This window comes from Sciurus vulgaris (genome assembly GCF_902686455.1).
Source record: "Sciurus vulgaris genome assembly, chromosome: 15".
NCBI classification, from domain to species: Eukaryota; Metazoa; Chordata; class Mammalia; order Rodentia; family Sciuridae; genus Sciurus; species Sciurus vulgaris.
This window is the reverse complement of record NC_136476.1, coordinates 78,558,929-78,572,992: the sequence shown is the minus strand read 5'-3', so window position 1 is coordinate 78,572,992 and position 14,064 is coordinate 78,558,929. Positions and strand designations below refer to the sequence as shown.

The following is a 14,064-nucleotide window of genomic DNA, read 5'->3' as shown; positions in this document are numbered from 1 at the left end:
CACATTAACAGGATTTTAAACATAGGCTCCTGTAGGAGTTTTAAGGATGATTTCAATCAAGTTGGGAGAATTAGTATGTTGATATAAATTTTAGTTAATCACCCAAAGGAGGGGTGAGGGAGATAGTAAGACATCTTAGCTCTCAAAGAACAATTTCCTTTAGTTTTAACGAGTCTTTATATAGATATGGATTCTATTTCTTAGTAGCTGAGTTATCATGTTCTGTTTTCCTATTCTTTGTGATTGCTTTCATGGATAGGTCTGTTGTGAAGGAGAGGAAGAGGAATGATAGTATAAGCAACATAGAAGAAATGTTAGAAACCCGACCAATAAATACAGGCTAAGAGTCTTTAGCATAAAACCTAGGCGAGGAAATGTGAAAAAGGAGAAAATATCATTGGCTTTTGCTAGACAGACAGAGTAATTCTTTCACAGGTACAAGACATGGCTCGGCAGGTTAAGTATTTCAAGTGTTGTGTTGACTTCCATAAAAATGACCTGCTTTGATTTGAGGGAATATAGGAAGTAGGATTTGAAAGAGAACCTACTATTGCTGCACATTCAATGAAAATTCCCAGAGAAAGGATGGCAGGGCATTGAAAATGTTTACTGGGGAAGTCTCTTCTTAAAGGAATGAGCAACGGGTGCACTGTGAAATCTGTCACTAGATATTTTGTTCTTGGCTGCCATTCATGCTCCTGAACACCTTGTTTTCACCACCGCAGATGACTCTTCCCTCAGTTCTCCAGATCCCGCTCTCTTGAAAATCCAAAGCAGCCCACTGTGTTCTCTCATCTTGATCAAAGGCATGAAAACAAAAGTGAAAGTGTGTTGCAGAGGTATGGGGAAGGTTATGAGGCCAACGAACCATAGAGATCATCTACTAGTTTTTTTTATTAGTTTGTTACTAACATGGTCTTCCACCTGGATCTCAAATTTTCATTATGACTCCTCAAGCTGAACCTGGGAGGATCTGACAATCATTCAGATGTCTCATGGTGTCTCCAAAGGATGCTCAGTTGTTTTGTAGGGAGACAAATGAAATCTTTTGTCCCGACCATCGCTAGACAATTAGAGTGACCACAAGCTCAAGATATTCAGGTTCAAATGCATTTACTGACTAGTCCAAAACCATGATTGTGTTGTAAAATATTCCAGTGACTTCTCATTCTTTCTCATTTCCATCTCTTTCTTTTCTTCAGATAAAGGTAACAAGAAGAGCATGAGGAGGGAGAACCAGAGCAGTGTGTCTGAGTTCCTCCTCCTGGGGCTCCCCATCCAGCCAGAGGAACAAGGCATGTACTGCGCCCTGTTCCTGGCCATGTACCTGACCACGGTGCTGGGGAACCTGCTCATCATCCTGCTCATCAGGCTGGACTCTCGCCTCCACACCCCCATGTACTTCTTCCTCAGCCACTTGGCCCTCACTGACATCTGCTTCTCCTCAGTCACAGGTCCAAAGATGCTCATGAACATGCTGATGCAGACTCAGTCCATCTCATATGCTGGGTGCATTTCCCAGGAATTTTTCTTTGTATTGTTTGCAGATCTTGACAGCTTTCTTCTAACCTCAATGGCCTATGACAGGTATGTGGCCATCTGTCACCCACTGCATTATCCCAGAATCATGAGTCAGAACCTCTGCTTTCTGTTAGTAATTGTATCCTGGGTTTTATCCTCTGCCAATGCCCTTGTGCAAACTCTCCTCCTAGCCCGCCTCTCTTTCCTTAGAGACAACACTCTGCATCACTTCTTCTGTGACCTCTCTGCCTTAGTCAAACTGTCCAGCTCAGACACCACCATCAACCAGCTGGTCATCCTCACTGTAGGATCAGTGGTCATTGCTGTGCCATTCATCTGCATTCTGGTCTCTTATGGTCACATTGGGGCCACCATCCTGAGAAGACCCTCCATCCAGGGGATCTGCAAAGCCTTGTCCACATGTGGCTCCCATCTGTCTGTGGTTTCTCTGTACTATGGAGCAATTATTGGGCTCTACCTTTTCCCCTCATCCAAAAACACTAAAGACAAAGATGTCATTGTGTCTGTGTTATACACTCTGGTCATACCCATGCTGAATCCCTTCATCTACAGTCTGAGGAATCGGGATATGAAAGGAGCTCTGGGAAACATCTTCAGGAGAGGAGCCTTTTCTATGTGATGGGACTTGTCTTTTTTATAAATTGGGCACAAGACCTCAATTCCATGCATGCTTTCTTTTCTCCCTGAATTGCTGTTTGTGAATCTTGATGTGGCACTCTCCTCTCAGCGTTTATTTCATCTTGGATATAGTTTCTGTCTGTGTTTGTCTTATTGGTCACGAGAATCATGGGAAAGTTCTCAACAAATCAACTTATGCACTCTTTCTTTTCTCATAGTACCCTTTTCCTGTAGACACTTTAAATCTTTATACATTTGTCATTTTGTGCAGATATAGACATTCAAATCAATTTCTTCCTCTCTCAAGATAACAAAAATATATCTTCTGGTGACTTCATGTTTCGTTTTTGTGTGTAATTTTTTTTTATTGTAAATAAATGGGATACATGTTGTCTCTCGGTTTGTACATGGCGCAAAGGCATATCATTTGTGTAATCATAAATCCACATACAATAATGTTGTTTGATTCATTCTGTTATTTTTTCCCCTTCCCCCCACCCCTCCCATCCCTCTTTACCCTCTATACAGTACTTTCTTCCTCCATACTTGCGCCCCTCCCTAACCCTAACTCTAACCCTAACACTAACCCTTCCCTCCCCCCCATTATGTGTCATCCTCCACTTATTAGCGATATCATTCGTCCCTTGTCTTTTTGAGATTGGCTTAACTCACTTAGCATGATATTCTCCAATTTCATCCATTTGCCTGCAAATGCCATAATTTTGTCATTCTTTATGGCTGAGTAATATTCCATTGTGTATATATACCACAGTTTCTTTATCCACTCGTCAATTGAAGGGCATCTAGGGTTGGTTCCATAGTCTGGCTATTGTGAATTGAGCAGCTATGAACATTGATGTGGCTGTATCTCTGTAGTATGCTGATTTTAGATCCTTTGGGTATAGGCCAAGGAGTGGGATAGCTGGGTCAAATGGAGGGTCCATTCCAAGTTTTCTAAGGAATCTCCACACTGCTTTCCAGAGTGGGCTGCACTAATTTGCAGCCCCACCAGCAGTGTATGAGTGTACCTTTCTCCCCACACTCCTCGCCAACACCTGTTGCTTGTATTTTTAATAATCGCCATTCTAATTGGGGTGAGATGGAATCTTAGGGTGGTTTTTGATTTGCATTTCTCTTATTACTAGAGATGTTGAACATTTTTTCATATGTTATTGATTGCTTGTACATCTTCTTCTGTGAAGTGTCTGTTCATTTCCTTAGTCCATTTGTCGATTGGATTATTTGTATTCTTGGTGTAGAGTTTTTTGAGTTCTTTATAGATTCTGGAGATTAGTGCTCTATCTGAAGTATGATTGGCAAAGATATTCTCCCACTCTGTAGGCTCTTTCTTCACATTACTGATAGTGTTCCTATGCTGAGAGAAAGCTTTTTAGTTTGAATCTATCCCAGTTATTGATCTTGCTTTTATTTCTTGTGCTATGGGAGTCCTGTGAGGAAGTCTGGTCCTAGGCGACATGTTGAAGATCGGGACCTACTTTTTCTTCTATAATCTGCAGGGTCTCTGGTCTGATTCCAAGGTCCTTAATCCATTTTGAGTTGAGTTTTGTGCAGGGTGAGAGATATGGGTTTAGTTTCATTCTGTTGCATATGGATTTCCAATTCTCCCAGCACCATTTGTTGAAGAGGCTATCTTTTCTCCATTGCATATTTTTGGCGCCTTTGTCTAGTATTAGAAAGTTGTATTTATTTGGGTTTGTGTCTGTGTCCTCTATTCTGTACCATTGATCTACCTGTCTATTTTGGTACCAGTACCATGCTGTCTTTGTTACTATTGCTTTGTAATAAAGTTGAAGTTCGGGTATTGCGATACCCCCTGCTTCATTTTTCCTGCGAAGGATTGCTTTAGCTATTCTGGGTTTCTTATTCTTCCAGATGAATTTCATGATTGCTTGCTCTATTTCTGTAAGGTACATCATTGGGATTTTAATTGGGATTGCATTGAATCTGTATAGCACTTTTGGTAGTATGGCCATTTTGACAATATTAATTCGGCCTATCCAAGAACATGGGAGATCTTTCCATCTTCTAAGGTTTTCTTCGATTTCTTTCTTTAGTGTTCTGTAGTTCTCATTGTAGAGGTCTTTTACCTCTTTTGTGAGATTGATTCCCAAGTATTTTATTTTTTTCGATGCTATGGTGAATGGGGTAGTTTTCATAATTTCTCTTTCTGAGGATTCCTCACTTCTGTATAAAAATGCATTGGATTTATGGGCATTGATCTTGTAACCTGCCACTTTACTGAATTCACTTATGAGTTCTAACAGTTTTCTGGTGGAATTTCCTGGTTCCTCTAAGTATATAATCATATCATCCGCAAATAGGGATAGTTTGAGTTCTTCTTTTCCTATTCGTATTCCTTTAATTTCCTTGGTCTGTCTAATTGCTCTGGCTAGAGTCTCAAGAACGATATTGAATAGGAGTGGTGAAAGAGGGCATCCCTGTCTTGTTCCAGTTTATAGGGGGAATGCTTTCAGTTTTTCACCATTTAGAATGATATTAGCCATGGGCTTAGCATAAATGGCCTTTACAATGTTAAGGAATGTTCCCACTATCCCTATTTTTTCTAGTGTTTTGAGCATGAAGGGGTGCTGTATTTTATCAAATGCTTTTCTGCATCTATTGAAATAATCATGTGGTTCTTGACTTTAAGTCTATTGATATGGTGAATTACATTTATTGATTTCCGGATGTTGAACCAACCTTGCATCCCTGGGATAAAACCCACTTGATCGTGGTGCACTATCTTTTTAATATATTTTTGTATGCGATTTGCTAAAATTTTATTGAGAATTTTTGCGTCAATGTTCATTAATGATATCGGTCTGAAATTTTCTTTCCTCGATTTATCTCTGTCTGGCTTGGGTATCAGGGTAATATTGGTTTCATAGAATGAGTTTGGGAGGGTACCCTCCTCTTCTATTTCATGGAATACTTTTGAGAAGTATTGGAATGAGCTCTTCTTTAAAGATTTTGTAGAACTCGGCTGAGAACCCATCTGGTCCTGGACTTTTCTTTGTTGGTAGGCTTTTGATGACCTCTTCTACTTCATTACTTGAAATTGATCTATTTAAATTTTGTATGTCTTCCTCGTTCAATTTAGGCAATTCATATGTCTCTAGAAACCTGTTGATGTCTTCGAAATTTTCTATTTGGTTAGAATATAGATTTTCAAAATAGCTTCTAATTATGTTTTGTATTTCAATCGTGTCTGTTGTGATATTTCCTTGTTCATTCCGAATTTTGGTGATTTGGGTTTTCTCTCGTCTTCTCTTTGTTAGAGTGGCTGAGGGTTTATCAATTTTGTTTATTTTTTCAAAGAACCAACTATTTATTTTGTCAATTTTTTGTATTGTTTCTTTTGTTTCAATTTCGTTGATTTCAGCTCTGAGTTTAACTATTTCCTGTCTTCTACTGCTTTTGGTGTTGGTCTGTTCTTCTTTTTCTAGGGCTTTGAGCTGAAGTGTTAGGTTGTTTATTTGTTGATTTTTACTTCTTTTATTGAATGCGCTCCATGAAATAAATTTTCCTCTAAGTACTGCTTTCATAGTGTCCCAAAGATTTTGATATGATGTTTCTTTGTTCTCATTTACCTCTAGGAATTTTTTAATTTCCTTCCTAATATCTTCTGTTATCCATTCATCATGTAATAGCATATTGTTTAATCTCCAGGTGTTGGAGTAGCTTCTGTTTTTTACTCTTTCATTTATTTCTAACTTCAAACCATTATGATCTGATAGAATACAAGGTAGTGTCTCTATCTTCTTGTATTTGCTAACATTAGCTTTGTGGCATAATATATGGTCTATTTTAGAGAAGGATCCATGTGCTGCTGAGAAGAAAGTGTATTCGCTCTTGGTTGGATGGTATATTCTATAAATGTCCGTTAAGTCTAAATTATTGATTGTGTTATTGAGATCTATGGTTTCTTTGTTCAATTTTTTTTTGGAAGATCTGTCCAGTGGTGAGAGAGGTGTGTTAAAATCACCTAGTATTATTGTGTTATGGTCTATTTGGTTTCTGAAATTGAGAAGGATTTGTTTGACATACATGGATGAGCCACTGTTTGGGGCATAGATGTTTATGATTGTTATGTCTTGCTGATTTATGGTTCCCTTAAGCAGTATGTAATGTCCTTCTTTATCCCTTTTGACTAGTTTTGACTTGAAGTCCACCTTATCTGAAATGAGGATGGATACCCCAGCTTTTTTGCTGAGTCCATGTGCATGATATGTTTTCCCCCATCCTTTCACCTTTAGTCTATGTGTATCTCTTTCTACGAGGTGAGTCTCTTGCAGGCAACATATTGTTGGATCTTTCTTTTTGATCCAATCTGCCAGTCTATGTCTTTTGATTGATGAGTTCAGGCCATTAATATTCAGGGTTATTATTGAGATATGATTAGTATTCCCGGTCATTTGGTTCATTTTATTTATTTATTTATTTATTTTGAGACGACTTGGTTCTTCCTTTATTTGACAATTCCTTTAGGATGGTTCCTCCCATTGCTGATTTGTTTCTTTGTTTTTCATCTCTTCCTCATGGAATATTTTGCTGAGAATGTTCTGTAATGCTGGCTTTCTTTTTGTAAATTCTTTTAGCTTTTGTTTATCATGGAAGGATTTTATTTCATCATCAAATTTGAAGGTAAGTTTTGCTGGGTATAAGATTCTTGGTTGGCATCCATTTTCTTTCAGGGCTTGAAAAATGTTGTTCCAGGCCCTTCTAGCTTTTAGGGTCTGGATTGAAAAATCTGCTGATATCCGTATTGGTTTCCCCCTGAATGTAATTTGATTCCTCTCTCTTGCGGCCTTTAAAATTCTGTCTTTATTTTGTATGTTGGGCATTTTCATTATAATGTGCCTTGGTGTGGGTCTGTTGTAATTTTGTATATTTGGAGTCCTATAAGCCTCTTGTACTTGATCTTCCATTTCATTCTTCAGATTTGGGAAATTTTCTGATAGTATTTCATTGAATAGATTGTTCATTCCTTTGGTCTGTTTCTCTAAGCCTTCCTCAATTCCAATAATTCTCAAATTTGGCCTCTTCATGATATCCCATAGTTCTTGGAGATTCTGTTCATGATTTCTTACCATCTTCTCTGTTTGTTCAACTTTGTTTTCAAGGTTAAATATTTTATCTTCAATGTCTGATGTTCTGTCTTCCAGGTGTTCTATTCTATTGGTTATGCTTTCTATGGAGTTCTTAATTTGGTTTATTGTTTCCTTCATTTCAAGGATTTCTGTTTGGTTTTTTTTTCAATATCTCTAACTCTTTATTGAAGTGATCTTTTGCTTCCTGTATTTGCTCTTTTAACTGTCGATTGGTGCGATCATTCAGTGCCTGCATTTGCTCTTGCATCTCGTCATTTGCTTCCCTGAGCATTTTAATTATGTACATTCTGAACTCCCTTTCTGTCATTTCTTCTGCCATGCTGTCGTTGGGTTTCATTGATGTAACATCTAGATTTGTTTGCAGCATTTTCTTTCCTTGTTTTCTCATATTGTTCAGGTATCAGTTGACCGCTGTGATATTGCAGATTTCCTCTATTGTCTTATAATATCCCTGAAGATTTCTGTTATAGCCCCTCTTATTCTTCAGTAGCCTGAAATCTTGGAGGAAGTTGATAATGCAGTGCTCCACAAGGGAGCTGACTCCCTAGGGGTGGTGGCCTTCTGGTGGGGTATATTCCCTGCTAGTGGGCAGAGGTACCTTCACTTGCTGATGAATGGTCAATCCAGAAGGGAAGTAGGTTGTGGGCTGATGCAGACCAGTTTGGGCCTGTGTCTCTGATTTTAACGGTCCTTTTGGGAGAACCTCACCCAACAGGGAGGAGTCACCCGGTGGGGAGGTCTCGCTGGTCGGTTTTCCTCCCAGAGGTTCTGTTCAATTCACAACTACCGCCTGGGCTAGGCAGCCTTCTTCTGCAATGATCCCAGGGACCCGGACTACCTCCTGCGCCTGGAAGCCTCACCCCTCACAACGAATCTCCTTCGGCTGCCTCTCCTCAGAGAAGCTGCTGCAGTCCTGGAGCCTTCGCTCCGCCCCTCAGTTTGTCTGTGGGGCCCTTCCACCAAGAAGCCGTCTAGGGACCCTGCTCTGCACTTTTCGCCTGGCTATGCGGCCCCTCCTCTGAGCAGCACCTGGAGCCCCTTACAATCGCTCCGAGTCCCAGTGACCCGCCACACGCCCTTTCCTCTGGCAGCCACCTGTTGTTCCGTGCGGTCGCTCTAAGACCAGTGACCCACCACGCACCACTTTCTCCACCAGGCAGTTACCCCAGAGATCTGTGCGTCACGAGTCCCAAGAACTCACTGTGCACTCTTCTTGTCCCGACTGCCTCCCGTAGCCCTGTGCAGTCACTTCGAGCCCAAGCACCCCGCCGCGCTCCTCCTCCTTCTCCGACAACCCCCTATGTTCATGAGCGGATGCTCTGGGACCCAAACCACTCACCACGCTGATTTCCACCGGATAGCCGCCCAGAGCCTGGCGCAGCTGTTCCAATTTCCAAGCGACGTGCCGAGCCCGCTATTTCTCCTTCTCCTCTGGGCAGCCCCCTGTGTTCAGGGGGTGGTCACGTTCAGTCCAAACAGCTCACCAAGCACCTTCTCGTTTGGGCAGCCCTCCCAGGGCGCGGGGGGGTTGCGCCGGTCCAAGCGCTGTGGGAACAGCCACCTCTCCATGCTCCCAGCTGTCTGCGGTCACTGCTCCGGCGGGGGGAGGGGCGCCTCGCCGGCAGTTCTACTTTGCAAAGATCCTGCTTTCGGGGGCTACCGCCCTGTCCGGGGGCTACCGCCCCATCCGGGATGCCTGCCCAGTGGGAAACACTCACCCGGCTGCTTTGAGTTGGTCCAAGTCTCTCAATATCTCCTTTTCTTGAGTCCTGAGTCCACGCTGCTCCTCCGGATAGCCGCCCGGAGCCCTGGCGCAGCTGATCCAATTCCAAGCGACGTGCCGAGCCCGTATTTCTCCTTCTCCTCTGGGCAGCCCCCTCTTCAATGCTCCCAGCTGTCTGCGATCACTGCTTCCGGCGGGGGGAGGGGCGCCTCGCCGGCCGTTCTACTTTGCAAAGATCCTGCTTTTGGGGCTACCGCCCCATCCAGGACTCCTGCCCCGTCCGGGGCGCCTGCCCAGTGGGAGATTCTCGCCCGGCTGCTTTGAGTTGGTCCCAAGGCTCTCTATATCTCCTCTTCTTGAGTCCTGAGTCCTGTAGCACACGAAACGCAGCACCCATCTAGTCCCGCCATCTTGAATCTCCTTGTGTGTAATTTTGTAATAAAAGCCAATTTAGTTTTTTGAGTAACTTTAGTTAGAAACCTAGTTTTAATTTTGTTTTTATTCATTTTTATTTATTTATATATATTTTTAGTGCACACATAAAATGTTGACATATATACATATATATGGGGTCATGTGACATTTAGTTTTATGTATACAAGTGCATAATATTGAAATAAAGGAAGACATCAGTTTCTTCACATACATACCTTCTTTCTGTCAAATTGTTCAGATAGTTTCTTCTAGTTTATTGAAATATATATCATTTTATTATTACCTGTTGTTACTTTGCTGTGCAATAGAATTCAAGAACTTATTTCTCCTATACAACTATAACTGGTATTCATTAACCAACATTTCCCCATCCCTATCTGCCTATTTTCCCAAGCAGTTCCTACTGTCTTACACATTGTTAATTCTGTGTTTTAGGTTGTGTTAGATGATGATAACTTTTTTCTTTCTGAGAGGACACAGGCACAATTGGAATGATTTGTCTTCCTGGAAAAGGCCAGGACAACGGTCCCAGACAGAAGAGACCCATGTCCCCAGCAGTGAACAAACTGTGACAGGAGATGTCCAGATCCTCGGAAGGTCATCTGGACGTGTGATACAGCAATGAGAGACTTTTAAAGGTCTATCTGGGTGGTGATTTGCACGGGCAGTCCATTCTTTACGGCTCGACCTTTCTGGGTGTGGACTGGAGAATGGCCAGGCAGGGATGCAGGAGCTCTAGGAAACCCTGAAATGATTTCAAGCTTGTCTTCATTTCAGTTTAATCCAACTGTATTTTATTTTAAAATATAAAAAGACTCTTCCTTGGCCAAGTACATACAGGTACATACATGTAATATCCTGTGTTTCCATTATGAAATGGTAAGATTTTGTCTTTAGTTTTTGAGAAAACTGCCTCTGTTCAAGGCAGTTGAACTTCATTGCTATAAATTGATATGGTGACAGATATTTTTGTATTTCTTTTTTCCATAAATCTAGAGTTTGGTGGTGAAGGAGGAAATTCGGATTAAGAAGGATGTAATAACTAGTCAAGTGCTGCTATGCTAGCAATATTCGGGGGAGTGGAATTTAAACATTACATGTGTGCATGGCCCAATTCTGAGACCTATAAGTCACTTGAATGTTTTTCAAACAACAAAGCACTTTTAACTGGTGTTATTAGAGATTTATTAAAAATATTGAAATTATAAATAGACAAAATAATGTATATCAGATACAGTTTTAAAAATGTGTATGTGTGTGATGCTGTCTTGTCCTGTGTGCGTGTGTGATGCTGTCTTGTCCTGTGTATGTGTGAGGTGCTGTCTTGTCCTGTGTGCGTGTGTGATGCTGTCTTGTCCTGTGTGGGTGTGTGTGCACGAGGATGCCAGGATTCCTAGCACTTCCTATTGCAGAGGCCATCCTTTCTCCAGTGCTGTGTTTTGGCACCTTTGTTGCATCTCAGTTGACTTAGACACATGGGTTTACTTCTGAGGTCTGTCTCCTTGGTGTATGTGTCTGTCTTTATGCCAATACCACGTTCGATGACTTAGTACTGCTCTATAGTATGTCTTGGAATGAGCTATTGTGATGCCTTCAGATTTGATTTTTTTTTTTTTTCCCTCAAGGATGCTTAGGCTATCAGGCTCCTTTGTATTAGAACAGGAATTTTAGTAGTTTTTTTTTTTCTGGTTCTGTGAGGAATGCCATTGGTGTTTGCTAGAGACAGCATTGAATCAATGATCACTGTGTAAAGTTGGACATTAACTGTGTCCACTCTTCCTATCCATAAACATGGGAGACTTTCCAGCTTTGAGTGTTTCTCAGCTTTCTCAGCGTTTTGGAATTGTCACTGTGGAGCTCTTTCACCTCCTTAGTTGAGTTTATTCCTTGGTGTTTTATTACGTTTTTTTGTGACGATTGTGAATGGGATCACTTTCATAACATCTTTATCAGTACCTCTGTTGTTGGTGTATGGAAGAGCTGGTGGTTTTCCTATGTCAGTATCATATCCTGCTACGTTACTGAATTTATTTATCAGTTTAAATAGTCTTTTGGTGGAGTCTTCAGGCTTTTCTATGTACAGAATCACATCATCTTCAAACAGGATTGGCATGACTTTCATTTATTTCTTGTTCCTAATTGCTCTGGCAATTAGTAGTGAGCGTGGCAAACGCACTTTTGTTCTTGGAGGAAGTGTTTTCAGTATTTCTCTACTCAGTGTGCAGCTGGCTAAGGTTTGTCGTACACAGGCTTCATTCTGTTGAGGTGTGACCCTTCTGTACCCATCATAATAAGGTCTCTTATCATGAATTGGTGTTGCATCCTATCACGTGCTTACTCTGCATCTGTTGAGATGATCATATGATTTTTATCTTTCTTTCTATTCATATGAGGAATTACTGTTTCTGTGTTTGTTGAGCCATGCTTCATGCCTGGGATGAAACCAACGTGATCATGGTGTGTGACCTTTTTGATGTGCTGTTATTTTCAATTTCCTAGTACTCTGTTGAGGATTTTTCCATATATGTTCATCAAGAATATTCATCTTATTTTGTTGTTTTTTCATGATTGGTAACAGTAATGCTCACCTTGGTACAAATTTAGAAGGGTTATTTTAATTCTATGGAATGTTTTGAGAAGCACTGGTAGTCGTTCTTCAAAAGTTTGGTAAAATTCTGCAGTGAAGCCTCGAGAGCTTGGATTTTTTTTGTTGGGAGCCTTTGACGGTACTGGGAAATGAGACTCATGAAATTATGTTATGTGCATGTGCAAATAAGGCAGAATAAATCCAACTATTATGTATAATTGTGATGTATCAAAGAAAAACTTTAAATTATTGATTTGATTATTAACTATTATTGATCTATTGAGGTTATTATATCCTCGATTCAATTTTGGTAGGTCATATATATCCAGAAATCTGTCAATTCTTCTAGACTTTCCAGTTTTTCAGAATTCATTTTTTTCCAAAACCCCTAATCATCCCTGGAATTTCTTTCTCATCAGTTTTAATGTCTCCCCTGTCACCTCTATTATTTTTTATTTGAGTCTGCATTCACTTTTTGTTTGCCTAGTTAAGGTTTGTCAAATATTTTTTGTACAGGGATTTTCCCACGTGACTTCCTCAGTGACCCACTGTTTACTCAGAAGTGTTTTGTTTAGTATCCATGTATTTTCACAAATAAAATTTCTGCTGTGGTTGATTTCTAATGGGACATGGCTGGACGCTTTTATTTCTTTTTTTATCTCAAGGTTTGTTATTATTATTTATTTTGAAAATTATTATTCATTTTTATATTTTTTACAGACTGCATTGTGATTCATTGTACACAAATGGGGGACATCATTTCATTTCTATGGTCGTACATGATGTAGATTCATACCATTCATGTAATCATATATGTACATAGGGTAATGATGTCTGTGTCATTTCACCATTTCTCATACCCACCCTCTCATTTCCTTCTACATAATCTAAAGTCCCTCCAATCTTCTCTTGCTCCCACCCACCCGACTCCCACTATGTATCATCATCCACTTATCAGGGAAAACATTTGACCTTTGGTTTTTAGGGATTGGCTTATTTCACTTAGCATGATATTCTCCAATTCCTTCCCTTTATTTACAAAAACCATAATATTATTCTTCTTTATGGTTGAATAATATTCCATTGTGTATATATACCACAATTTCTTTATTCATTCATCTGTTGAAGGGCATTTAGGTTGGTTCCACAATCTAGCTATTGTGAATTGAGCTGCTATAAACATTGATGTGGCTGCATTACTGTAGTATGCTAGTTTTAAGTCCTTTGGGTATAAACCGAGGAGTGGGATTAACTGGGTCAAAAGGTGGGTCCATTCCAAGTTTTCTGAGGATTCTCCACACTGCTTTCCAGAGTGGCTGCACCAATTTGCAACTCCACCAGCAATGTAAAAGTGTGCCTTTTCCCCCACATCCACACCAACATCTATTGTTTGTGTTCTTGATAATAGCCATTCTAATTGGAGTAACATGAAATCTTAGAGTTGTTTTAATTTACATTTCTCTAATTACTAGAAATGTTGAACACTTTTTCATATATTTATTAATCACCTGTATATCTTCTTCTGTGAAGTGTCTGTCCAGTTCCTTTGTCCGTTTATTGATTGGGTTCTTTGTATTTTTGGTGTAAAGTTTCGTTAGTTCCTTATAAATTGTGGAGATAAGTGCTCTATCTGAAGTGTGTGTGGAAAATATTTTCTCCCACTCTGTAGGCTCTCTTTGCACATTATTGATTGTATCCTTTACTGAGAAAAAGCTTTTTAGTTTGAGTATATTCCATTTATTGATTCTTTCTTTTATTTCTTGTGCTTTGGGAGTGTTATTGAGGAAGTCTGATCCTAAGCCCACATGTTAAAGATTTGGACCTACTTTGTCTTCTATTAGGTGCAGGGTCTCTGGTCTAATTCCTAAGTCCTTGATCTATTTTGAGTTGAGTTTTGTGCAGGGTGAGAGATACAGATTTAATTTCATTTTACTGATATGGATTTCCAGTTGTCCCAGCACTATTTGTTGAACAGGCCATCTATGCTCCATTGTATGTTTTTGGCTCCTTTCTAGTATGACGTGACT

At 40.2% G+C, this 14,064-nt stretch overlaps 1 protein-coding gene across 1 annotated transcript; it reads left to right on the top strand.

The window, feature by feature from the left end:
• Positions 1-1,222: 1,222 nt before the first annotated feature.
• Positions 1,223-2,161, top strand: LOC306645755 (olfactory receptor 1J21-like; the record flags this gene model as incomplete). The annotated part of the gene is made up of 1 exon (XM_079113842.1): positions 1,223-2,161. The coding sequence occupies one exon, from the start codon at positions 1,223-1,225 to the stop codon at positions 2,159-2,161; it is 939 nt and encodes a 312-aa protein (XP_078969968.1).
• Positions 2,162-14,064: the final 11,903 nt, after the last annotated feature.